This window comes from Gasterosteus aculeatus, chromosome 10 (assembly GCF_964276395.1).
Source record: "Gasterosteus aculeatus chromosome 10, fGasAcu3.hap1.1, whole genome shotgun sequence".
NCBI lineage: Eukaryota > Metazoa > Chordata > Actinopteri > Perciformes > Gasterosteidae > Gasterosteus > Gasterosteus aculeatus.
In genome coordinates, this window is record NC_135697.1 from 1018739 (window position 1) to 1046072 (window position 27334).

Here is a 27334-nt window from a genome sequence, read left to right on the forward strand (position 1 = left end):
CTCGACTAATACACTAACACACGTTGTAAACCGAGGGGAAACACTGCATTTAAAGCATTGAAGCAGGTCCTCCGGCCAATAATGCGGCCCCCACAGACCACATCGTCGCACTCATCCTCACATTTGGATTCAGGTAATCACTGTGGCTACGTTGTGTGAATGTTAGTCACTGATAGGCGGTGACTAACGTGTGATAAAGAAGAGATAATCAAGTCAGGGCTGCCACAATTAAATGAGCATGATTGTCAGCGACATTGACGTTTAAAATGTGTGCTCTGCTACATATCAAATCAAGCACCTCAACCAGCCGTGAGCCATCCACCAGGCGGAGAACAGGGTGGGAGGAGTCATGTGCGCCCTGCAGCAGCAGAATCAGAGAGTTCTGTCTGCAGTGGACTCTGATGATGGTATGTGACACAGGAAGAGAGCGCAGACTGGATCAGAAGGCGAGGAGCTAGTCCCTCACACGATCATCATCCGTTGTCTCCAAGTTTTTGGGATTCAAGGCAAGTGATGTTAACCAAGAACAAAGCACGGAGTGTGTTAAAGTTGTGTATGCGCCGCATAGCAAAACCACCAACTTGCTCAACCACTCAAAACACGTTTACATTAGCTGGAATGCAGCCCAACATGGAAGTGAAAGCGGTGCTTTGTGTTGATTGAACTTTGAGTAAAAAGTGTTGATACTATTTCTTTTATATTTTCCTTCTAGGAGATGCCCTGTGAGGAGGACCAGTCTGATGCAAAGGTGTGTGCTTCAGCCAGGATGTAGCACAAGATTGGAAGTGGAAACATTGATAATAAATCGTGATTCTGGCCATCATTGTGCAGCCTTAATACAAGTACAGTCCAATTATCATGTACCAAATAGCAAGGTCATCGAAAACATAGTCCACATGTGTGTTCTAGTTTAGACTACAATTTGTGAGGGGGAATCGGTGTCTACCAGTTTAGTCCACCACTAATACACTTCGACGGACAAACGTTCCACATCTTTAAGCAGTCATAGAAATAAAAAGATTTAAGGGTTCCTGGTCAGAAATGTTTGTTAATGTTGCAGTGTTTCCCATTCCATTTTATTGGGGGGGGTTATCCGCTCATTTATCACAGTCCCAATTATCAATACCTGGGATGTGGTAGCTCTACGTACCACAGACCCCACAAGACATTGTGGTGTCCTGGTCCACAGGCATCCAAATCGCCATTGTTTCACTGCATATTCATGAGAAGCACCAGCACACTCTGCCTGAGCGGCGGCACAAGTCGGTTATAAAATGAAAATCTGCACGCTACTGGAAATAGGATGAGGAAGGACTCCATCATTGAGAATACTCCAGTTCATTCACACTCTCCAGCAGCAGGGACCTTTCATTCACACAGACCCACTTCCACAATGGGAGTGGAGGGCTGAGTGTATCAAGGTCTGCCAACTGTTCGACACAACCAAAGGCTGTGGGGCTGCTTCACATCCACACTGATTCAGAGCCTCTGTGCTCGGCTGTGGAAAGATGCTCACCTCCATAGAAACAACCAGCTGGTGGAACGTGGACAACAAGTATTCTAGGTGCTACCTGGGACTCAACTGACCCACATGAAGCACATTCCTTGGAACATTTTGTAGTGGAGGGAGGTAACAATAACATCACTTGAGCCGAAAATGCAGTGCCAAAGACAGCAGTCCTATGTGTCTCCATCTGCGTGTGACTCATGGACACCCGGAGGAGAGACCGATTGTGGCAAACACAGCCGATAGATCCGGAATACTGCAGAATAATAAGCAGCACACATTAAATATTGATCGCTGGTGGGTCTGTATCGCCATCTACACACACATCCACCGCCGTGAATCCGCAGCGAAGCCTCGGCCCGAGACAGCCGGCCGCTGCCAGGCAGCCATTTAGGTGCATATGGAGCCCGTTGAGTAAATGGCTGATGCATTTAGAATTTTCCTACCTAATTGCGGAGCCATCAGCGACCCCGGCCTCCTGCACGCGCGTCCCGATCGCCCACTTCCTACTTTTAGCTTCGATAAAACGGTTTGAAACACGTCGCGTGTCCCCGGGGCTCGTTAGAACAGCGTGAACTGGAGTATGTGGCTCTTTCTTCGCTCGGCGAAAACCCCCAGAGACTCCGAATCAAACAATGAAACGGATTGGAGGCATTCCGCTCAAGGTTTCCATCACAATGCCACCACAATACCTCCAGCACTTCGCTTTTCGTCAAAACACAAGCAGTCGGCGATGATTTACACACGCAACTATGTTTCTGAAATTAAAATGCGAATGAGCATTTCGAGGCGACGGCTACTGCTCGCCAACATGTCAGCCCGCATCAATAAATAGCGACGCGAAGCCGCTCTATTGTCTGTCGGCGTTTCCACCGGCGGGGAAACGACACAACAACTGGACGCCCGGCCGCGACGTGAATCCCGCCGCTGCCATTTCAAAACACCTCCCGCCGGAGCCAGGCCTCGCTCACATCCTCGGACTCACCTGGGTCTCCTTCCCGCCTCAGTGTGTACCGTCTCCGGGTTCACGGTCCGGTTCTTCAGCGGCTATTCACCACCAGTCCCCGGCACCGGTAGGCAGCACTGAGCTGCTGATTGGGCCTCGGCACGCGCTTACCCCCCCGGTGCAGCCAGACGTACCGCTCGTTGGTCAGACACACGCTCCGTGACGGCTAGACAGACCGCTGATTGGCTGTTTGTTTCCCCAGCAGGCCCAGACAGACCGCTGATTGGTCCTCCGACTCGCTTCGCTGGAGCACTAAGGCCTAGGATTGGTCACTTGTTTCCGCGGTGAAGACAGAGGGACATGTGATTGGTTGGTAGTAATGTTGTTGTCTGGGTCTGGACAGAAAACCATGTTAGAAAACAATGTGTTCGTCTCCATTCACTAACGTAACTCGCTATTTTTAAGCTTTTAACACGAGTACTTGTTACCTTGTTTGGAGTCACCGCTCGCGAGAAGGCTGGTTTCTACAATTCAAAATACCGGTGTTCCTATGCACGCGCACATTCGCACGAAAAAGACGTTACCGAGAGAAAACCGATCGTTGACAGCAGTGCGGATGTCAGCTGAGAAACGTCATTAGTCAAATCCAAACGGAACACACAGCGTATCTGTATCAACGGATGTCCCCACAAAGGGTCTTCAGCCCGGCTCCGTGCCGCGGGTCGCAACACGATCGCTGAACACATTTGCACACAAATCACAATCCCGTCCAGGTCTGTCGGCTAGAACAGGGAACCACGTGACCAGCTTGACGTCTCACTGCCGTGACTCTATTGTCAATGATCTCATTTAAAGACACGGGCTGTCTGTGTAAATGGCGCAGATGCACATGGGGTTGGCTGTTGTGTACCTGAGGAGAGACAACATGACATACTAAGCGTGTCGGCACTGATCGTATTAATCACCTTTACGCCGTAGGACAGCATCCTTTGCTCCGTGTGAGTAGGAACTGACACTCAGTCCGACGTGTCTGTGGATGAAGACGTGGTTTACATGAGGATCCTCGGAGCTTCTTTTCGGAATTGAGCAGTGTTCTTACATTCCAGTGTCCCGCAGTCAGACCAAATCGATCAAGAGACGCAGTCAAGCTCTGTAATAAAAAGAATGTAACAACGCTGGTTTCAGGCCGGAGACAATGAATGAAGTTAGATATTGATGGTAGCAGCTGTTCATATTGGAGACTGTTCCCTCTAGTGGTGAACTTTGCTTACAGTAAAACAGGATTCATTGTGTTTCTGTTTTATCCTGTATTCGATTGTATTGGTCATTTTATCTTATGGATATTTTTAATCATATTATATAAGATCTATGGTACTCCTATAACCCATGTTGGGAGCACTTATACATTATTTTTTTTCCCTTTTGATTGAGTAGGATAATCCACTCAGTAAGAGCCCTGCTTTTCCTGGGACCCCTATGTAATTAATTTTCAAAAATACAATTAAGTAAAAAAGAATATACAATGACATCAAACGGGGGGAACACTTCTCAAGGTGACCCTTATTTGTAGTTTGGGAATGGGAATTATTGAACGGAGGATAAATTAAATATTTAAGTTTCACCTTTTTGAGCTGAACACCTTTGGAATAAATGTTTATATTGATTGTTGTATTGATAAAATATGTGAGCATTACCTGTTCTCAAACCATTGCTAATAAAGTAAAGCAGAACAAAGCTTAAGGGGAAAACATCTGTATGTAAGTATTTGTAAAACTAATTTCATTAAACTTACATGTCACTATATGGGCCATTTCCCCAAAAATGCCACTCAAAGATAAAAAATAACCAATTTGTTTATGTAGGATACTGTAGACTGTGTTTATGCTCAATGCCTGTAGAAGTAATGTAGTATTGCAATTCTTGCACCAGATGAAGACCTGAAGAAGCTGAAGGCGGGCCATGCACAAGTGATTCTCCACACCATGCAATGCATGAAGGCTGGCGCATGCTTCTGCGTCTGCGTATTTGCGCACCGTTGTGTCGATGCACTCGTTTCACTTCCTGGTTCACATTTGTCCCGTATTTTCCTCCACAACTTTGTTCCCCTCGACCGGCAAACCGACGTTTGTGGAGATCTCCCTCCGTGAATCAGAGGCCATCAGGCGTCCTTATAGTCCGCCAATGACGGCTTGTAGAAGTGCTCATATTTACGGATTACCGACAAAAAACTCTTCAATCTGATTGATTCTCTCGTAAAAAATCTTCGGTTTAGGTTAGGTTTGGGCCAGATACAGCCCAGTTTGATCTCAAGTGGACCGTGGGCCAGACCATTAAAAATCATAGGGGAGGTGCCGCTGGTGGCCCAGCCGATGGGGGGACGCGGACGATCGACAGGGGGACACAGTTATTTTAGACTTTGACGTCGGGGGGGATGTGGAGACGGTGCTTTCGGGGTCCGATCGATGCTGCGAGGTGCGTCCGCTCCCGCTGCCCCCCTCGCCATCCACACCTTAAATCTTCGGCTGGTCTCCAGCCACGTCGCCCGCCAAGGGCTCCTTTTAGAATAACTTATGTTCCCCGTTAAGATGGTTCAGCTACTGTAAAGAAAATGGCACCGTCTCTCGCTCTTTAATCTCATTATCTCATCAGCTTTGTTTCTCCGACGCGCCCTGAAAGCAGCTCCATATCTCACGCGCTTGAGCGCCGCTCAGCATCTCGCCGTCGTAGACGAGCTTTGGCGTGTTTGGCAGAGCGCCTTGAGCGCCGTGTACAACCAGTATGGATCAACCGATTAACCAATTGATCCGGATTATAAGGCACTGTCGTTTGAGGAAATTAAAGTATTTTAAGTGCGCCTTGGAGTGCGGAAAATGCGGTATATTTACTTTAATACTACAAGAGGGCGCCCCATGTGACATTGGTTTGTTTGGAGGCGCCTTTTGTTGAATAACGGCAGCCGTTTCGAGCGAGAGCCTTATTGTTTTATTAATCTGTTGGTTTAAATTGTTTGTGCTTCATCAATTAACGTTTCACATAACTAATGTGCCGCATCATAAATATTTTCATATTAATTTCAAACTTTTCAAAATTGAAAATTAAAAACATTTTATTTATTTATTGTAAATGACCTCTCGCTGCCCACCTGCAGTACCTTCGCGGCCCACGGAATCGCTGCTATATACCATTTCTCAAGTTTAGGTAAGATAGGTCCAATATAGACCAGGAAACAGTTATGACTTCAGGAATCGCTTCTGTGAAAGGATTTCTCTTTCACAAAGATAAGTTATTACGTTATTTTTATTTATCTTAGACCCAGAGGGATCCATAATACAGTATTGACAGTAAGTCAAACCGCAACACCGATCAATTCTGTAAAGGACAATGAAAGGACGCAGGCACCTTGACAACTCTACGGAGACATCTCTCTCCTAACATGCAAATCAAGAGGTAGCCACGGAATTGGAACCCATGTCTCTCCGTCACTAAGGTGTCCACCACTGCGACGCCCCGCACGTCACGCGGGCGTCCACTGCACAAGGCAGTGCGTGTGCGTGTGTGTGTGTGTGTGTGTGCGTGCAGGGCGGGCTGGCTGATGGAGCGGTGGGGTCGTTGATGTATCAGAAAGTGGAAGCCGCGGAGGACAAAGAGCTGCGGGGCGAAGCGACGCATCAGCACGCTGGAGAGCTCCGCTCCGCGCCTCTCCCCATCGACCAGCACCGGCGGACCGCGCTCCTCTCCAGGTGAGAACACTTCACAGCACTAAGCTGTGCATTACCATATGCTGTAGTGTGTTTAAGTCAGTACCAGTGTGTGCAGGCCGGTGGGGTGAGGGCGCGTCTCCCCCATAATGCAATCGAACATATAGGGGGGCTGACAGAATGGAAACGAAGTGTCAGAGAGAGAAGAAGGCCACTTAGACCGTTCTACTAAACACAAGACAGGACTTCTGTTTGGGGTCGTCATCATGTCCATTGTGTCGGGTTACATACGTTACCTGGACGGTAAAGAACATTGCGCTGTTTGGTGCAGCAACACATGAAGAGCTGCAGTGATCCACCACCAGAGGGCGCCACCTCACCACCACCCTAATGAGGTTAGAAATAGAGGCATTCTAGTACAATTGAGTTTTCTGAAGCAGTCATAGGCTTCTATGGCTTAGATGAGTATCAAAACACACTTTCTCCTGACGTCAGAAGTACACCAATTAGATGAAAGACCTCAACTGGCAACTAGGTTGAGTACACTTGGTGTACAAGACGTAGAGAGGCATGGAACACGCTTGCCAACAAAGTTTTGTCATGAAAACAGTCTTTGTGAAGAATGTAAAACTGCTAATGACTCTCTATGGCTCCTCATCAGGGCTTGTGTACTGGCTATTTGCACGTACACATCTGTGAGAAACATGTGTGCTATTTTTTCAGTTTACTAAATCCTTACGGCAATGGAATAATGCATCCACATTCACTGAAACAGACGCTACTGAATTATTTCTTAATGAGAGATTATTTCAAAAACTTCAATGATGTCACTGCAGCTAAAGCCCTTAACAATGCTAAGAAGAAAAATAAGTATTAGTATGATTAGTTACCAATTTTAATATGTTATGTAGTTATAGAGTATTTGCAAAACAACTTTAATATCAAAACCTAAGACTTGTGGCTATTTTGACCTGAATCCCCTGTAGAAAGTGAAGCTACAAGCTGTTGAAATTAAAGACCAAACAGATGGCAACCTCAAGCTCTGAAAAGTGAGTCAATGAGGAAATTACTTTAACTTGAATTATTTCTAGCAGGGAGGATCTAGGTGGAAATAGGTCGGGTTGTATGGAATCTTTATGACTACGTCCACTTTTTATACACAGTACAGTCTGTAGTGGCAATTTGTCCTACAGATCTTTAAATGTCGATGGGCCACTGCACCTAGTTTTGTTCCCTTTCACGCAGTACGACAGGTATTGTCCAGGTGTTCTTTTCTTGTGGTTTCTCATTTATTTAGATAGAATCCACCAAACACATATACAATAAAGCTGTCTGCCAGTGCTCTGTTGCTGTGTCTCACTGGTAAAAACCATTTATCACCCAGGTTTTCTCCCTCAGGATGACAGGCAACTTGTCTCTGTGGGTATCCACACCTGGCTTCTCCCTGCTGAACACGTCTGCTCCACCCTCCCTTGGACCCTGGCAGGCTCCGTCCTTTACAGTGGCCGCCCGCTGCCGTGTAGCAGCTACCCTTGTGCTGTTTGTCTTTGCTGCTGGCAGTAACCTGTCGGTCCTGATCAGTGTATGCTGGGGGCGGGGTTATCGCCTGGCAGCACACCTACGCCCGCTCATCGCCAGTTTGGCCTCAGCTGATCTCATGATGACCTTTTTGGTGATGCCGCTAGATGCCGTATGGAACATTACAGTGCAGTGGTATGCTGGGGATTTCATGTGTAAGCTACTGTGTTTCCTCAAGCTATTTGCCATGCACTCAGCTGCTTTTATACTTGTGGTAGTAAGTCTGGACCGCTATCGGGCCATCCTCCATCCTCTGGATTCTCTCGATGCTGGGCTCAGGAACAGACGCATGCTGCTGGTGGCCTGGACCCTGAGCCTGCTGCTGGCATCTCCACAGGTACAGTAGGTTCTAGGTTACACACGAGGGCAGTGCTGAGTGTCCACACATATGAGTAACACTGGTAGGATTATCAATGAGGTAATGACTATCAAACAGTGCCACTCGGACTGGACACACCTTGTTAACCATGTTTAAATGTTAGCTAATAATACGTTTGTCTTCCCACACCTGATCTCCCCAGGGTGTGGGTGAATGTAGATGTCTTTAACTACCCTGACCATCAGCCCTTACGCAGTAGTTTGATGCAACCAACGTTCATAAAAGTAGCACTGTGCATGAACGACACACTCCTACAGGAACACTTTTGGATGATTCAATCTTAAACTGGGTGTATTTGAAGCCTGAGAAAAAATAGAGCATCATTAGTTGCAGTGCAATAATTATATGCCAACGTGAGGGTCATTTAAATACCCGCATTAAACAACATCTTTTTAGTCAATATTGGTTGCCTAAAGTGACAGCAGTGATTGAGCCTATGGCCCACTAATGGATGTGTTGGAACAATTCCACATTTTTACCGTATCATTATCCGGGGGTCTGTCAAGTGACAAAGAAGCACATTTGTAGTGAGGCGTTGTGCTTTCATCTCGACAGATTGTCCTCCTTGAGCTACAGCTGACAGATTGAGTGGTGACAAGCTGATCCTTACAGAGTATGAGGGCAGGCTACGTCAGGATGGGGATTTTAAGTGGCCCTCTTTGACATCGCTGTCATTATCTCAATATTCACTCAAAGCACTGGCACCTAGGACGACTGTGCTCCCCACTCACCTACAGTCGCCCTTCAATCAGAGGGTTGTCGGTTCGATCCCAGGCCCGGCTGACCCGCATGCCGATGTGTCCTTGGGCAAGCTCCTGTAGCTGCGACTACAGTGTGTGAATGTTAGTGACTAATGTGCAGGTGTCACTGTGTGTGGTTCTCCTGTCATCAGTGTGTGAATGGGTGTGAATGGGTGAATGATGTCATGTAGTGTTAAAGCGCTTTGAGTGGTCAGAAGACTAGAAAAGCGCTATACAAGTACAGGCCATTTACCATTTACTTAATGCACAGTATTTTCAATCCATTGTTAATGTATACGACCACCAGAGTTAGTAACCAACCCCGCGGGACTCCGTCCAGCTGACACGGTCCTATTAACTAGCAGATTGCTGTGAACCAGCGGTTCGCAAACTTTTTAGGCCACGCACCCCCTTCTACATCCCAACTGGGTTCATGCACCCCCAATCCCCCACACTTAAAAAGAAATAGTCTATTTTCAGCTGCATTACAATTGGACCAATGACAGAACTTGCTCACGTGTGATGTTTGTTTACAATATTTAGTCCGCTGTTAAATGTTGCAGTGTGAACACAGACAGAACAAAGGGGCAACTGTAACATTGTATCATATTAATTCTGAATCAGGAAAAAAACAAAAAAACTCACATCAACATCCTGAAACACTACAACAAAGTTTCAATAAACTCCAGTTACGTCACTTTAAAGAAGCATTAAGAAGGACGAGGATACTCGCACAGGCTCAGAGACAGATTGCATCATATTCCATTTACAATTAACCAGACATAGCGGCTAAATTATTTAAAATTAAAAATGTAAAGTTACACATCACGACTGATCATTAGAGGTAGGGGAATTTGAAATTACTTAAACACAGTAAACAATGTAAAGACGTGTAATGTAACGAACACAGCGGCACATTCATAGTCTTAGAAACAGATATGAATAAAAAGGGAAGAGTCCATCTGAGGATTTCACACGCAGGGGCTCAGGCTGCAAACACCAACGGGTACCGTTAGCGAGTAAGAGACGTGAGTATCAACTCTCCGTTTCTATTGCCTCGGATTCCTGCCTCTCTCCCTGTCCCTGTCCTCTCGCGACTGATAGCTTCAGATGTCCACCTGACAGTTTCCTGATTTCAGCCAAGCCAAAAGTTGGCTGTTAGCTGACGTTAGCTGCACAAACTAGGGTAACGTTAGCTAGTGTGTACGTAAAAGGAGGAGTTGATGTGTAGCCTATTTATTTATTAAATTGTACATTTAACATTTTTATTTCGCAAAAGGTAGTTTTATAATTCATGTCCCTATTTTGTGTAAAAATCCTATTGGTTTTTTACTAATTATATTTAACATGAATTATTACTCCATTAGACCACCATTACATGTTTCCTCTCGTGCACCCCTTAGATGCCCGCACCGCACTTTGGGAATCACTGAACTAGCCCAACATGGGGTCAAATAAGCTCCTGGTTTGCGTGGATCGTTGGACAATTGGTTTAATATATACAAATACAAGACACATTCTGTGTAAAGAAAATAGAATTGCATTTCTTTCTGTGGCAATTCCTTCCTAATCTATTTCCACTCTCCTAATCCTCAGCTGTTCATCTTTCGAGCGATTAAAGCTGACGGAGCAGACTTCACTCAGTGTGTCACCCATGGAAGTTTCCAGTATCCCTGGCAGAAGACTGCGTACAATATGTTTCACTTTGTGACACTATATGTCTTCCCTCTACTCGTCATGACCTTCTGCTACACCCGCATCCTCACCAAGATCAATGGGCAAATGCACAAGGGAAAAGGTGTGTGACACTTTGTGAAACACAATCTGAGGCCATATACATACACAACAATGCAATGCAATTAAGGATGACATCATCACAGGTCATTCTAGTAAAGTTAGCATCATGGCTTCTCAGCATAGATCATATAAGTTTATGTTTAACTTGAACTACTGAAGTACTCAAAGTGTAGTTAGCACTCAAAGTGTAGTGTCTGTGTAGTTTCTTTTTATTTTAAATCTCTGTGATGGCTGTCTTGGTAATGCTTTATTATCTTCGTTTTTGACTATCTTAATATTGCTTGATGAACTCACAATGTTTTTTTTCTTACTAGTGATTAGTATTTGATTGATTGTCCTCTTTTCTGATTTACTACAATAGTCATACAATAAGTTTATAACCGCAGGTAGAAAAAGGGATTTCTAGTTGATTGTTAGGATGTGAGATGGGGCCTATTCTGTTGATTTTGAATAGTGTTGTAACACGTAAAAGTAAGTAGACACTTTGAAGCTGCTATTGCAGTCAGCAATGCATCCGTCCAAACCCCGACCAAAGGTAATTTCCATCTCCACATGAAGTTGATAAGGTTGTGCTTACCTATCTGCTTATGTTTACGACATGTATGGTTTTTTCTCTCTCATATTTGAGCCATGTTTTTGTGTGTTCAGATGGTGAGCACTGCCTGAGACGCAGTGGAACTGACATGATATCCAAAGCCCGGATTAGGACCCTCAAGATGACCATTGTGATCGTGAGCTCCTTTGTCATCTGTTGGACTCCCTACTACCTCTTAGGGATCTGGTACTGGTTCCAACCAGCCATTATCCAGCACACACCTGAGTACGTGCACCACATTTTGTTTGTCTTTGGCAACCTGAACACATGTTGTGACCCAGTCATCTATAGTTTCTACACACCGTCTTTCCGGGCCGACATTGCCGACGTGGTGGCGTGCTGCCGTGGTCGCCAAATCAACAATGCCTCCCCCAGCTCTGTGGATCGTCTGTCTGGAGCGAGAGCTGGTGTTGCTATGGAGATGGAGTCCGATTTGAGCTCAAACCAACACAGTGGGAATCCTAATTAAAAATTGGGGATGTCACTCGCTGTCCTAGTGCACGTTTAATGCTCATCCATGATGGAAGCTGAACATTTTAGTCTTTTATGGAACTGTTTCGAACTGTGGGACCCTTCAGACCTGTGGTCAACAAACACATAAGGGGTTGGACTGTATGCATATTATTATATTTGTATTTAACAAGGTCCTGGATGTGACTAGCAACAATGTTATTTGTGCAAAAAGTGGTAATTTGAAATATGTATATCATATATGCTCAGAGAGGACATACTTTCAGTCATGCCTGTCACAACAGGGTTTTGAATAGCTTGCCTCATTTATAAATGTGGATACATTTTTGCGTGTTTAAAATTATAGCAGTCTATATATGTTCACCACTCTATATGGTGACAGATGCAGTGTGTTTTGTATGAATGAAAGCTTTTAAAACTCGCATAGAATTTTCTGGGCACGAATTAATACAGCATGTGCCCTTAAAGGGGCTCAGACATAACTTAATACGACTAAATAGTCTGACCTCAAAGGTCCACTTAGTAGCTGTTTTAGAGCCTTTTATTGCATCTCAGGAACTTCATCGATATAGAAGTCTGATAGATCTGGTCCTGGTGATGAATCAGGCTTTGACCCGGGAGACTTGGATTCCCGCCTAGCCCAGTATACCCTCTTTCTCCTCCTCTCGTATCCAGTTTGCAAGTCAGTCTCTCCGGTTCCTCTTCCTTTAATCCACGAAACAATGTATATTTGAGTGACGGCGAGATTGCAATCTCACAACGGCAGGTCCCTTTTTTCAGAACGGCATTAACCGATCTCAGTACGGCATGTAGTGGCATAGAGCCCTCCCTCCCTCCTCATCCATGCAAATCACGTAAATGTTTTTTTGAGAATTAGCACAGCACTGCGACTTAAAAGTACCACAGCATAAAATAAATAAATAATAAAATAAATAAGCATTAAATAAAGTAATGTATCTTTTTGGTCATTTGGCCAATGTTTGTTTAACCTAATGCAGCCAGTCTGACTAATAAATGTGAACAACGTGTGTACGTATTCATTTCATTAAGCCGCCACTGGAAAATGGGTTCTCAGTTTAATTGTTTTAGTTATGCAGCATGCCCGGTGGTATTGTTTCAGAGTTGCCATATCACTCTGAATCACGACATGTTCCAATAATATGAACAGCATGTCAGTGATTGCATGTAGCACTCATGAACGGCAGTCTGATTCAATGCAGTGTATTGTTCCTTTTGATCTCATGAAAACGTATGTTTTGAATACGACTGATACTACTAAATATCATATGACGTAATATCGAATTACAAATATCATAATACCGCATTTCTAACATAATATAACACATACCACAACGCTTTTTCGCCCACTCCAGGCGTATTTGTTTTACAATCCGCGCGTAAAAGCATAGCGAGTATGTACAAACAAGCTGCAGTGGAGTGAAAGCGTAGACTGCCTGTCACAGAAACTAAAAAAGACAGTGTCATGCATGTGCATTCACGGGAGAGCCGGGGGAAAGTGTCACGGTTTGGGTTTGTTTCATGTCTTATTTTGTAGTTTTCTGCCTCTTGTGTCCCTGTCCCTTTTGGATTTTGACTATTTAAAGTCTTTTTGTTTTTTGAAAGTCTACGTTTGAGTCCTGCCTTCCCTGCCAGACAGAATGACGCGACCACAAATGGACTCAGCAGACCCGCTGCCAGATTACGGACTCGACTACATGGATGTGAGGAGCCCGTTCTGGCAGCGTAAGACAACCTTTGTATTTGGTCCCAGGAGCTATCAAAGAGCTTGTTTCGAGCTCCGGGACCTCCTCAACCCCAGAAGAAGGAGCCCTGGAAGAGGAAGCAGCGACCTTCCGATCCGGTTCCTCGCCTCGCTCCCCCGACTCGACCAGTTCCGGCCCCGAGACTCGCTCCCCTGACTCTCCCACCCTCCCTTTGGTAATTTGAGGGCTGTCTGGGATCCGCCCCTTGAGGGGGGGGCTATGGCGGGGGCTGAGCAGCGGTAACTCCGGAGGTTCCCTGTGTTCCCCAGCCGGCGACTCCGGAGGTTCCGTGTGCCCTCCAGCCAGCGACTCCGGAGCCTTCATGCGCCGCGCAGCCGGCGACTCCCGAGGTTTCCCGTGTCCTCCAGCCAGCGACTCCGGAGGTTTCCAGTGTCCTCCAGCCAGCGACTCCGGAGGTTTCCAGTGTCCTCCAGCCACATCTCCGGAGGTTTCCAGTGTCCTCCAGCCGGCGACTCCGGAAGTTTCCAGTGTCCTCCAGCCGGCGACCCCGGAGGCTTCTCGTGCTCTCCAGCCGGCGACCCCGGCTTCCTGTGTACTGCAGTCGGCGCCCCGGAACCAGATTCCTGACCGCCCTTCGGGCTGATCCCTGGAGACTCCCCGGCCGTCTCTGGGTTCCCTCCCTCCCGCCCCTGGTCTGCACTCTGCCGGTTTAGGGCCGTCTAGAATTCGGCCCTTGGGGGGGGGGAGGTACTGTGACGGTTTGGGTTTGTTTCACGTCTTATTTTGTAGTTTTCAGCCTCTTGCCTCCCTGGGTAACTTCACTTCCTGCCTTGTCCTGTCATCCCCTGTGATTGTCTGATGGTTTCCAGCTGTGTCCAATCACCTGCACCTCCCTAGTGTATTTAAGCCCTGTGTATCTCTTGTCACTTGTGGCGTCATTGTTGAATGTTCCTGGTTCCCGTCTGCATTTTTGCCCCTTGGCCCCGTTTGTATTTTGACTATTCTTATCTAAGTCTTTTTGTTTTTTGAAAGTCTGCGTTTGAGTCCTGCCTTCCCCACACCCTGACAGGAAAGTGGAAGTTTGGACGGGAGGGGCTGCGTATAGTGCGCCTAAGTATGTATTCCAAGGTATGTACAGACAAAATCATGACGCATTTGGGTGAGGCAGCAATATTACAGTTAATGGAAGAAATCAAAGACATCTTAGGACACACCGAGCGCCTCTCTTACGCTCTCTTTCTACAATAATCCATGTTTTATTTATGCACATAACTAATTCAGCTTCTTTCAGAGAGTTTTTTTGTGCTTTCTCGCAGTTCCTTCTGGACCCTGGTCCTGACACCTGCCGTAGCCCTGCTGACACCTGCTGCACAGCAGTGTTAATTTCGTCGACGAAAACTATGACGAAAATTTTTGTTAACGAACCTAGACGAGACTAACCCTCAATTTCCACCAACTCCGGAACGGCTGCGTAACGGCTCCGGCACAGCGGTGGAGTCAAAAGGTTTCCATTAAAGTCAATGTGTGTATTTCCACTGACTGCGGGGCGGCTGAGTTCCAACTCCGGCGATCAGTAGCCCTCCGGGGCAAATACGCAGAGCTTCTATTTTTGCCGGATGCCGGAGCGCTCCGCAGCACTACAGGGCAAAGTACGCAGGATAGGAAGTCAAGCAAAAAAACAGAACAGCCAGAAACAAAATAAAAGATCTGTTTAACTTTCAAAATAAAATACACCGTGCTCATGGCGGATCATATTTCCCTACACTACACGTTGAAAACGTCATAATGGGCGGAGACAGGCCTGTTGAAGTTTTTAGAAGTTTATAGAAACTACATATCGCGCGATCACACCAGAATTCGCGAGATTACATGGGGCCTCGTGACGTCAGCTGTCAATCATGGCCGCAGCCATTCCGCAACAAATCCGGACCTGGTGGGTATTGACGGACGACGAAACACGGAGCTGTCACGCAGCTGAGCCGTTCCGCAGCCGTTCCGCATTTGGTGGAAATAGGGGGTAAGACGTGACGAAAACGATCTTAAAAAATAAAAACTATGACAAAATCTATTCTAACTTTCGTTAACGAGACGAACATGTTGGTGGTTGACGAAGTCACAATACTTTTTTCCCCCTAAATCCGCACGCAGCTAACAGACAACAGCCAAAGTACGGCGGATATTAACGTGTCTAGATGACGTCATCCACGAACCCAACACGCTCGGTTGCATCGCTGCAGCGGTGGTTCTTGTGGACCGACTACGGACCGCGACAACTATTTTACGATTCGGCGAGTTTGATTGTGCGCTTCGTTAGTTTAGCTCAGCTGTCTCGGTTTAGCTGACTGTTAGCAGGCTGAAGCCGCGGTGCTTCAGAGAAACATGAAGACCCGTTTAAGACTGTCGGCCAGCAGAGATCCACCTTTCTGCTCTGTTCTCTGACGACGGCAGGCAGCGTTTCCTCGGCTGGATGAGACGGTCCGTTACATGCTTCTCCAAACACGTCTAACATAATAAACTCATTGCAGGTTCTGAAGCCAAGAAAATAATGTATTGCACCGATTGTAGGATGTTAAGGGGTCTCTTTGCTTGGGACAGTGGAAACAATAAAAGGACCATGAAGTTTCCGGTGGCCATGTCAAAAGCATTGCAAGTAAACAGACAAACACAACAAAGTGTTGCATTTAGATCCCTGGTCCTCGTGTTGTTGTTACACCTTTGCCAATTTGTTAATTTGCCTTGCAAATAAATGCTTTGCTATTTGGGTATTTTTTGGTAACACACAATGCTCCTCTGATCGAAGGTCTGTGAGAGCAAGTTAACCCCCTTCCCCAAACACAGCTGCAAACCCTAAATCTTTCTATCTCTACATCTCAGGGTCAACCACTGAGACCTGGCTTTTAGCACAAGACAATTGTTTACAAAATGTTTTTACCACTACATGCATCTCACACAGCCTTATTCCAAAATGGATTAAATTCATTATTTTCCTCAACATTCTACACACAACAACCAATAATGACAAAGTGAAAATTGTTTTTTGAAAATCTGTTAAAAATAAAGAACGAAAACATAACATGTACATAAGTATTCACAGCCTTTGCTCGATACTTTGTTGAACCACCTTTGGCAGCAATTACAGCCTCAAGTCTTCTTGAGTAGGGTTCTACAAGCGTGGCACACCTATTTCTGGGCAGTTTCTCCCATTCTTCTTTGCAGAACCTCTCAAGTTCTATCAGGTTGGATGGGAAGCGTCAGTGCACAGCCATTTTCAGATCTCTCCAGAGATGTTCAATCGGGTTCAAGTCAGGGCTCTGGCTGGGCCACTCAAGGACATTCACAGAGTTGTCCCGAAGCCACTCCTTTGTTATCTTGGCTGTGTGCTTCGGGTCGTTGTCCTATTGGAAGATGAACCGTCGCCCCAGTCTGAGGTCCAGTGCTCTTTGGAGCATGTTTTCATCGAGGATGTCTCTGTACATTGCTGCATTCATCTTTCCCTTAATTCTGACTAGTCTCCCAGTTCCTCCTGCTGAAAAACATCCCCACAGCATGATACTGCCACCACCATGCTTCACTGTAGCGATGGTATTGGCCAGGTGATGAGCAGTGCCTGGTTTCCTCCAGACATGACGCTTGGCATTCAGGCCAAAGAGTTCAATCTTTGTTTCATCAGACCAGAGAATTTTGTTTCTCATGATCTGAGAGTCCTTCAGGTGCTTTTTTGCAAACATTTTACTGAGGAGTGGCTTCCGTCTGGCCACTCTACCAAACAGGCCTGATTTGTGGGGTGCTGCAGAGATGGTTGTCCTTCTGGAAGGTTCTCCTCTCTTCATAGAACAATGCTGAAGCTCTGTCAGAGTGACCATCAGGTTCCTGGTCACCTCCCTGACTAAGGCCCTTCTCCCCCGATCGCTCAGTCTGGCTGGGCGGCCAACTTTAGGAAGAGTCCTGGCGGTTCCAAACTTCTTCCATTTCCGGATGATGGAGGCCACTGTGCTCATTGGGACTTTCAATGCTGCAGAAATCTTTCTGTACCCTTCGCCAGATCTGTGCCTCGATACAATTCTGTCTCGGAAGTCTACAGATAATTCCTTGGACTTCATGGCTTGGTTTATGCTCTGATATGCACTGTCAACTGTGATACCTTATATAGACAGGTGTGTGCCTTTCTCAATCACGTCCAATCAACTGAATTTAGCACAGGTGGACTCCAATCAAGTTGTAGAAACATCTCAAGGATGATCAGTGGAAACAGGATGCACCCGAGCTAAATTTTGAGTGTCATGGCAAAGGCTGTGAATACTTATGTACATGTTATGTTTGCGTTCTTTATTTTTAACAGATTTGAAAAAATTTGCAAAAAACAGTTTTCACTTTGTCATTATTGGTTGTTGTGTGTAGAATGTTGAGGAAAATGATACATTTAATACATTTTGGAATTAGGCTGTAACATAACAAAATGTGGAAAAAGTTAAGCGCTGTGAATACTTTCCGGACGCACTGTACATTTCAAACCTATCAAAGAGTTAATGTAACTCTACTAATAGTGTCGCAAATGAATCTGATCTTGACACTGAATAATGACTCCAGCTTGTACAACTGACTCTAAGAGTTGAATCCACGTTTTGCAGTGTGATTTCAACTCTGCACTTCAACACTTTTGCCTAACACCGGAAAATTAACTCTAAGGATTTTGCTGTGTGCAGCCATCCTGATCATCATTATTTTAAATATTAATCATATTCTGTAATCATAAACCAACATTACCTCTCCTAAAGTCTCTGTGCTCTCCCTCCCCACAGGCTTCTGTGGATGGTGGTTCTATCTGATGGTGGTTGTCCCTGCAGTGGTCCTGCCATACACCTGGCTTGTTACTTTATTTGCATCATTTCTCTCATAGGAATTGCATGTATTATACATTGTTCATTCTATACACATGGCATCCATTGTAGTCTGTCCATCCCGGGAGTGGGATCCTCCTCTGACGTTCTCCCTAAGGTTTCTTTTTTTCTCTTGGAAGGGTTTTTCATTTTTTGGGGAGTTTTTCCTGTGCGGGTTTCGGGACAGAGGATGTTATATGTGTACAGACTGTAAAGCCCTCTGAGGCAAATTTGTAATTTGCAATTTTGGGCTATACAAAATAAAATGAATTGAATTGTATTAAATTCTCCCTACAGTAGTCCTGCCGTACACCTGGCTTACTACTCGCAATTATTTGAGTCATTTCTGTTATAGGAATTGAATGTATTGTACATCTTTTACATTATTCATTCTGTACACATGACATCCATTGTAATCTGTCCATCCTGCAAAATGCAAGAGCCCCTCGCGTGCCTTTTCACCCCTTCTTGCGTGCGCCCATTTTTCTAGACTAGCGTAAAAAGCTACGCAAGCCTCACGCAGCCCGCAAGGCTGCGATTGGTCTGCGAACTACATCCTTTACGCCTCACATTTCCGGTTTCATAGCACAATATCGCCATTATTAAAACGAAGAATGTTTACGAGAGACTGGATCAGATTGAAGAGCTTTTGTCGGAAGGAATCCGTAAATATGATAAACAGGCGATGAAAAGCAGCAGTGACGATGCACGGGGCAAAAAAGTCTGACAGGAACAACTACAACGGATTATCAGGTCTGCAGAGAAAATACACGTGAAACGTATGAAGACACCATATGTGAATGCTGACAGAGCTAAGTAAATTAGACAACATTTATTCATCTAAAAAATGTTTCTTTATTTGGTTTTAGGCATGATGGAATGTAATTTAGGAGGGAGAAAAAGTGAAGTCCAGACATTCAGGGAGAACAGTCTGCAGAGACCAAGCTGTCTGGCAAGACTCAGAGAGCAGAATATGTTGCTTCCACCATCGGGCAAATTGAGTAAGATTAGTTTTAAATTGAGTCTAAATGTAGCTGTCAACAACCACCACCCTGCTTCAGAGAAAAGTTTGGCTATTGGAAATTGGAAAATTGGAAAATAAATAACGGGTCAGACAAAACAACAGACAAAAATACATATTCCCTCTCACCCCCTGTGGTTATTGTAGCCATTGGGTACAATAATATTTTGAGTGTTTTAAAGTGGGCAAGTATGAATTAATTGATTCATTTGCAATGGTAAACAAATGTAGTTGCATTCTCCAATGGTTAAATTGTATAGTTTTAAGCAATTTCAGTCATCTCCCTTTATTGTATTTTAGTGACAAACCTTAGCAGGTGCAAAGTAAACCATGAGGGATTTTTGTCATTTGCGTGGATGTAAAATAAATATAGCGTGAAAGCCTTCCAGATCACAGCTTGGTCTCTGTTTCCAGCTGCAGCTCATCCTCAGTCACTCCTTTACCTCCAAGCCATTTCATTTCAGCCTCAGTCATAACAGGTTAAAGCTTTAGGTTTTCTGTTGGCTACAACACACCAGTGGAAAACTTCGGGACAAGGAAAAGCACTTAATCATTAAAGCATTGGTTCTCGTTAATACTAGCAGCCAGTTTCTACTTTTCTACTATTTTCTTTCTTCTTTTGTGGTTCTTTCGTTTCTAGTCGCTTGCTCTTCAGGGCACACATGAGTTTGGCTTTCCAGCCTTAAATGTAGTGTCTCTGGAAAACTCACATCAATTTCTTAAAGGCCATCACGAGGTAATACTAACAATCATTTTCATATCATCCACATGTCAAAAAAAGAAAACATTTGAAATAAACACAATTAAAGGTATCCAATCTAATAATTATAATAACAATGACAAACTTTCAAAAAAAGCAAACATTTGCTTTGGCAACCTTTCCTGTCCACAACAGGAAGAACAAAAGACTTAGAGGAATGAATGGTTTGAAACAGAAGAAAAATAACATCTACGCATATAAAACTACAAAAAACACGTGACTTTTTGGGTCATCCATATCAACACACTTTTTGGTATCACATTATTTTAACATCTTTGAGTTTTGTCAGAAAGCAAATGTATTGTGTTCTACTGTTCTTTGAGTAAACCTAAAACACTCAGAAGTAAAAGGTGAACCTTGAGGACTTTAAATTCTCACCCTTTTGTTTTTGACATTACAAATACAAGGCTGGCTATGATATTCTTTGAATGGATCCATACAGAGACTGAAGGGCAACCAACTGTTGCCCTTCAGTCCCAACCAACCTAAAATTATTGAATGAAAATGTGTGCGTATAAGACAAAGAATGTGAAACTCAATTTTAAAAGGAAATTGTGTTGTTTGCGGCACAATGTATTAACAACTTGTAACTCTTCTTAGGGCTGCTATCAAAGGTTCACCTTTTACTAGCCATTCACACATATATATTGTATATATTGAATGTATATGTGTGTGATAGCTATATATATATACTCTTACTAATATGTTGCTGTGCTTTTGGTTATGTGTAAAGACTGAATGAAAATGTAGAGGCATTTGGTTACATATTTCTTTAAGATAGCTAAATATTCGGCAAGAATTTAACTACTTTGAAAAAGAAAGCAAGTATCGACATAGGAAGTCTTTCAAAATATCTGATATCTTCTTTAGGTTACTCTTCAAAAGTACAATGTTAGGATAAAGAAAATAAACAGTTCCATGTTGAAGGGTTCACCTGCAATGACCAAACCAAAGAAAATATAAAAAGATGTTGTTTTTAAAATGAGATTTTTTTGGCTCAGTTCAGTAAAGCACTCTTCACACAGGCGACCCATTTCAAACAAGAACGATCCAAAACCTTTTGAGAAAATGTAACCTCTCTTAAAATAATTCTTTAAAGGAAAATAATGAAAACCAATTTACATCTTTGGCCATCATTCAGCTTGGTTTTCATCCAAGAACTTTTTGGGTAGGCGGGCAGGGGGAACACGAACCTCGTCCATGCATTCAGGCCAGTGTCACCGTTAAACAATTTCGCTGACATCTCAGTTGTTCCAGAATGACCAATGTAGAATCCGGAGTTAACCTGGCAGCGTGGCCTCAAACACTCATTTTTGGCTTAGCATTAGTGTTCTATTGGGTTTGTGCAGATCAAACAAGCCTCCTGTTTGCACAAATATGTTATTGGAGATGGATACTAGAGGGTATATGAGAATCATGGGTAGAAACGTAACGGAGTAACAAAAATACAGGAGGCAATACTAAATGTTCTCCTTAGTGTCTTCTGAAGTCAGTTCAGAAAGCAGAAGATTCACAGCCAAGTTGGGCTTATAGACAGAAACAAACGGTGACCCGGCTTGAGCAGGACATTGTTAAGGCTCTTGTGGATCTCCGGTGCAGTAAGGCTTCATCCGGGCTCTGCCACGGTTCGGCTTGCCTCGGTTGTGGTCCTGGTGAGCACTCTCTGGACTGGACTGGTTGGTGACTGGCACGGTACACTGGCAGTGGTCAAGGAAATGGTTTCTCAAGGAAAAGTGTTTCCCTATTTTTTGGTTGAGGTAGGCTTGCAGAAGCAGCATAATCAGGCCTTGGATATGCTCGGGCATTCCTGTTGAACTGAGGTAGCTTTCTTTGGAGGTATGCAGATTTATGGTGAATATTAAAGAAAGCTTTGTTTCCATGGCTTGTAAGGTGATAGACCATCATTTCATATCACCGTCATAAGGCATTAGCAAAGGCTACTGTGTCTCTTCCTTTTCTTATTGCAGAGGGACGGAAGGCAAAGTCAAGAGTTCTGTCACTATTAATGGCTTCATTTCAGCGGAGGAGATCTGAGGAATATTATATTTTGGTTATGGCACAGACTCCCCCTGGAAAACCAATGACTGTTTTGTGGTACACACACAAAGAGAACATGACAGGACGTCATTGGCTGTGGCAATGCTCTCGTGAAGGCTCTTTACATGCACATGTGCATGTTCACAGGCAATAATGGCAATAAGCTTTAGTTTGGGTAGGGGTGGAGGATGGGAAAGGTGACAAAGGACCAGGATGATTCCTAGCTCAGTAAACCATCTGTCACAGATTTGTGGAAGCTACTTTCAGGTTTCTATCAGAAGGTTTTAGGCATACTAAACCTATGACTGTGGGTGTTATAACATTGACCAGTGTCCGTGTCTTAGCCAGTGTCCGTGCCAGGCAAACCGCACAAGTGCTGCTCAATGACAACCTGGTACTGTGCTGGACAGACCGCCTGTTCACAGGAGGAGCAGAAAGGAGACAAGGGAGAAATCAGATATCATTGAAGTATGGCAATATTCAGGACATGCACAAGCAGAGCACCAAAATCCCTGGTTTCATCAAGAAATTGGAAATCTTTTAAAAGACAGAGATGCTGCATGGGCTAGAGCTCGGAAAACAAAATCTGACAACGACTGGCATCACTTCCGTGAGCTGCGTAACAAATGCACGTCCACGATTAAGAAGGCAAAAGCTGAGTTCTATCTAACAGAAACCACAAGAAATCTAAATGATCCAAAGAAATGCTGCTCAGCAAAAGGAACTACCAAATCTCTTGGTGCATGGCTCTGTCAATTTGACTGACAACTTGTCACTGCTAAATTTCTTCAACAAGCACTTTGTCTTTGTGGGTCATTTATTTGATAAGGAAAGTCCTAATCAATGTGTGTCTGTGTCCACATCTGAGGTGTGCAAAGCCTTGTCCAGCTTGGATGTTAAAAAAGCAGCTGGTCCTGATCAATTGGACCCCATCTTCTTGAAGTTGGCTCCAAATCATATAGCTGATCCCTTGACTCATATTTTCAATCTCAGTCTCAGCACTAATATACTTCCAAAACATTGGAAATCCGCATTTGTCCTTCCCCTGTTAAAAGGGGGTGACCCATCTGATGTAAATAACTACAGGCCTATTTCGAAGTTATGCATTGTTGCAAAAATAACAATTAAAAGATTTCTTAGATACTAATAGTATCCTAAATAATTTCCAATCTGGCTTTAGGAAGCAACACAGTACAGTCACGCCACCCTGAAAGTTTTAAATGATATATTTGAAGCACTTGATCTTAAAAAAGTATGTGTTGCCCTATGCCACATCATCCTCACTTGAGATCACTAAAGGTGTGCCTCAGGGCTCAGTCCTAGGACCTATTTTATTTTCTGTTTATATAAATGATCTTTGTGTAAATGTATCAAATGCTGCCTATCATTTTTATGCGGACGACACGGTTATTTATTGTTGCGCGTCCACGGTTGTGCTTGCATTTGAGTTTTTACAATCTGCTTTAAACGCCGTACAGGACCGCCTTCAAAACCTCAAATTGGTTTTAAATGCCAACAAATCAAAAATCATGGTGTTCTCAAAAGCTCCTTACTCAAACGAAAATGTATCTTCTGTAAAAACTGCCCAAGGTAACCCATTAGAGATTGTCACCAATTATAAATACTTAGGTGTTCTTTTAGATAGGGAGCTCTCTTTTAAATTACATATTGAAAACCTGGTAAAAAAAAAAAACTAAGACTAAGGCTTGGCTTCTTTTACAGAAATCGCTTGTGTTTCTCTTTGAGAGCGCGTAAACTGCTTGTCTCGTCAACTTTTTTACCGTTAGTTGACTATGGAGATGTGCTGTATATATGTGCTTCGTCCAAAAGCCTAGCAGTTTTGCCGCCCCATCAGCATGGAACAATCTCCAGGCTGAACTGAAATTGTCTCAACTTGTATCTTTAGATGTTTTCCGACGTCTCCAAATGGACAGACAACAAAAATCTATTGAATGGTGCCTCTGCTTTTGATCATTTTTTCTTTGTATTTTAGTTTTTAACTTGTATTGTGGTTTTACTCATGTCATGTATACGTATTTTATGGCTGTTTTTCAACAACGTGTGCTGCTGCCTTCTTGGCCAGGTCGCCCTTGAAAATGAAATCTCGATCTCAATGGGACTTTTACCTGGTTAAATAAAGGTTAAATTAAAAAAAAAATTAAAATAAGGCTGGAGTTAGCCATAGCTGTTCACTGTGTGATACTGAGACTACCAAACCCTTGATACTGTACAGAAGTTGACAAGACTGTGAGCAGCATTGCCAGAGCAAGTACCTGAGGTGCTGCCCCCCCACCGGGGCGGGTCGCTTCGTCCTTAAGCATCCCACTGTGTCCTGTGATGTCCCTCGGTACAGACCAGCTGTCCTGAGACCCTTTACTGCAAAACAGACTGCACACAGATTCCAACCATGAGTACTCATTCTGCATAACTTTGCAACAGATTCTGCAAACACATTAGCATAGCAAATAAATCATTCCTGATGGTGTAGAGTGTAGACATTTCAAAAAGTTAGTCCAAATGGTCAATGAAGAAGCCTGGTTTACGACAGCAAACATGGTACTAACACTGTAAAAAAGTCGGTGACATTTACGGTGAAAAACTGTCAAATCCAGACAGTAACAGACTGTTAAATTAAAATCGTTTAAATTCTGGTTATTTGACAATGAAACAAAGTAAATATATATGACAGCACAGGAAGTTATCTGGGCATTCATATATTGAAATAAATATATTTTAGCACTATTAATTGTACTAGAAATTGTACTGACAACAGAAATGCACCGTAATATGTAAATCATTAAATATCGTGATTTTTACACGAATAACTATTTTGTTGAAGCATTGTGTGAAAAACGTAGTGTTAAATATACAGACCATTGTGCACTGTAAAAAAATCTGTTGAAAATACAGTGAAATACTGGCAGCTGTGGTTGCCAGAACTCCACCGTAAAAATGACAATTTTTCATTCAATTACGGGATGTTTTTTTTAACTGTAAATTTCACAGTTCAGAATCATTATTTGTTTACGGTAATTCACTTAAAAAACAATATACGGTAAAATACTAGCAGCTGTGGTTGCCAGAACTTGTCTTGTCTTAAAAATGACAACGTCCATGTATACGACATATTTTTTGGCAATTGTAAATTTCACAGTTCAAAACTTTGTTTATGGCAAATGACTTTAAAAATAATAGTCCTTTACTGGATGCATGGTGATTAGCACTGTCGCCTTATAGCACAAAGATCCTGGGTTTGATTCCACTCTGTGTCTGTGTCAGTTCTTCCCCCGAGCACTTCCCGCGGTCCAAAAACATCCTATGAATAGGTTAATTGGTCACTCTAGTGTGGATGCGACTTTGAATGGTTTGTGTCACGGTATTTTACCGTATTTTCAACAGATACCCTGTTTTTAACGCAAATTACCGTCAACAAGTTAATATTATTTCGTTTTTTTTAAGGTTAAGTTCTGGCAACCACAGCTGCCGGTATTTTACCGTATATTGTTTTTAAAGTAAATTACCGTAAACAAATAACGGTTCTGAACTGTGAAATTTACAGTTAAAAAAACATCCCGTAATGTCTAATATGTTGACGCTGTCATTTTTACGGTGGAGTTCTGACAACCACTGCTGCCAGTATTTTCAACAGATTTTCTTTACAGTGTAGGTTATTGCATTACAGCTCAACAAGAATGTCCAATAGTATATAAATACATGGTATAATATGATAAGCAGTGTATTGGCACTTACCTGCGACGATATCCGAACATGAGGAACAGAACACAGAAGATGATACAGGCGGTGCCTATATGGATGCCAATGACGATGCTGCCAAGAGAGGCCTCACCATCCCTGCACTGACATAGACTGTCCCCGCCTGGAAACAAAGGCCGCTCGATCAACAACATTCTTTCATTAAAGGTGAAAAAGCCAGAGATTCTGCCATATTTCACACATGTTGATATTGCTGATATTGAAGGGTTAAGGCGAAGGTCAGACAGTCCATACAATTCATGTAATTGACAATATCAATGTGGCGGTCCTTTGGATTTTTGCATGTAGCCATTTCTGTCTGGCAGCCAAGAGACTTTTAAAGAGTTATTAATCCAAGGCCATGCATTTATATTGTCTTTTGGTCAGGTATAATTTGACAAAAGTGTAATCACATTCTACTACAAGAATGAGCTCAGAAATTGGAAGGGGGGTCGGTACTACCACTAGTTTCATATTTTCCAGAGATGTCAAGTAACGAAGTACAAATACTTCGTTACTGTACTTAAGTAGAAATTTTGGGTATCTATACTTTACTGGAGTATTTATTTTTCAGACGACTTTTTACTTCTACTCCTTACATTTTCACACAAATATCTGTACTTTCTACTCCTTACGTTTTAAAAACAGCCTCGTTACTTTCGGCTTGTCGCAGTTCAAAATCACAAACACAAAAACCCGTCCAGATAAATGGCGCTATGCGGACAGTGAATGTGATTGTGGTTGGATGAGAAGTATAAACATTTAGCATCCTGACACCCGGTTGGTTTTCTCCGCGATGCGCAGATCGGAGCGACACCGGGTGGGAAAAGTGGTCGGTGGAAAGTTGGTATTTAGCGACATGGAGGCTCCTCCTCTTCCTCCTCCTCTTCCTCACGCAGATTCCATGTAACGTTAAATGAGTATCTTCTTGACGGTGGGTTTGTCCTAAATGTATTATTGAGAGTCTGGCACAACACAGCGACTTGCACGCAGTGCAGCGTATTAAATAAAGTGATGTGTGTTTTAATGCGGCTTTGGAAATGAACACAAAGGGATTCTGTATTTGCTCTTGAAGCCTGAACATTCTGGTTATTTGTTTTGATAACCGACCGCTGCCAGTTCACTGTTTCCCATCATTAGAAACAGGCGTGCCCCCCCATGACGTAGTGAACCTGGGGGAGACACTGCAGTCTACCTGATCAATGCGGACAATGTGTGTGTGACTCGTGTCACTGGAAAATGGGTTGTGGTTTTATCTGTTTAAGTCAGATACATTTGTTGTTGTTGTTGTTTCCACCATCCCATCGGCAGGTCACGTGATCTGCAGGCACCTTCTGATCACATTGTGACGGACTGACGTGTTGTGTGAGCGAGGTTACGCATTAAGAGTTTGTCCTTAATGGAATTTCTTACATTACGTTTACTTTTATACTTTAAGTAGTTTTGAATGC

General features: G+C 43.7%; 3 protein-coding genes across 7 annotated transcripts in view; 1 reads left to right on the top strand and 2 right to left on the bottom strand.

The window, feature by feature from the left end:
* The window catches only part of gatad2b (GATA zinc finger domain containing 2B), a 34591-nt gene extending 30902 nt beyond the window's left edge, over positions 1-3689 (bottom strand). For 2 of the 4 annotated variants that reach the window (XM_040188328.2, XM_078081263.1), the window contains exon 1: positions 3419-3689. The gene's annotated coding sequence lies outside the window, so the exon portion shown is untranslated. Of the gene's footprint in view, positions 1-2492; positions 2849-2941; positions 3278-3418 lie in introns of those variants that run through there. The other 2 variants (XM_040188326.2, XM_078081261.1) reach the window with 2 other exon arrangements.
* A 1416-nt stretch (positions 3690-5105) lies between these two features.
* On the top strand, positions 5106-12739 carry gnrhr1 (gonadotropin releasing hormone receptor 1). 2 transcript variants are annotated; one of them, XM_040189314.2, is made up of 4 exons: positions 5106-6193; positions 7536-8066; positions 10445-10646; positions 11294-12739. In XM_040189314.2, the coding sequence occupies exons 2-4, from the start codon at positions 7551-7553 to the stop codon at positions 11707-11709; spliced, it is 1134 nt and encodes a 377-aa protein (XP_040045248.1). In that variant the 5' UTR covers positions 5106-6193; positions 7536-7550; the 3' UTR covers positions 11710-12739. The 2 variants fall into 2 exon arrangements, with proteins under 2 accessions (XP_040045248.1, XP_040045245.1); XM_040189311.2 differs by having other exon boundaries at positions 5882-6193; positions 7550-8066.
* A 6404-nt stretch (positions 12740-19143) lies between these two features.
* LOC120826901 (immunoglobulin superfamily DCC subclass member 3) overlaps positions 19144-27334 on the bottom strand; it is a 28533-nt gene continuing 20342 nt past the window's right edge. Inside the window, exons 12-15 of the mRNA XM_078081260.1 lie at positions 25881-26007; positions 24404-24518; positions 20579-22545; positions 19144-20538 (exon numbers count right to left, since the gene is read on the bottom strand). Of these exons, the coding sequence (XP_077937386.1) occupies positions 22471-22545; positions 24404-24518; positions 25881-26007 (317 nt within the window). The 3' untranslated portion in view covers positions 19144-20538; positions 20579-22470. The remainder of the gene's footprint in view (positions 20539-20578; positions 22546-24403; positions 24519-25880; positions 26008-27334) is intronic.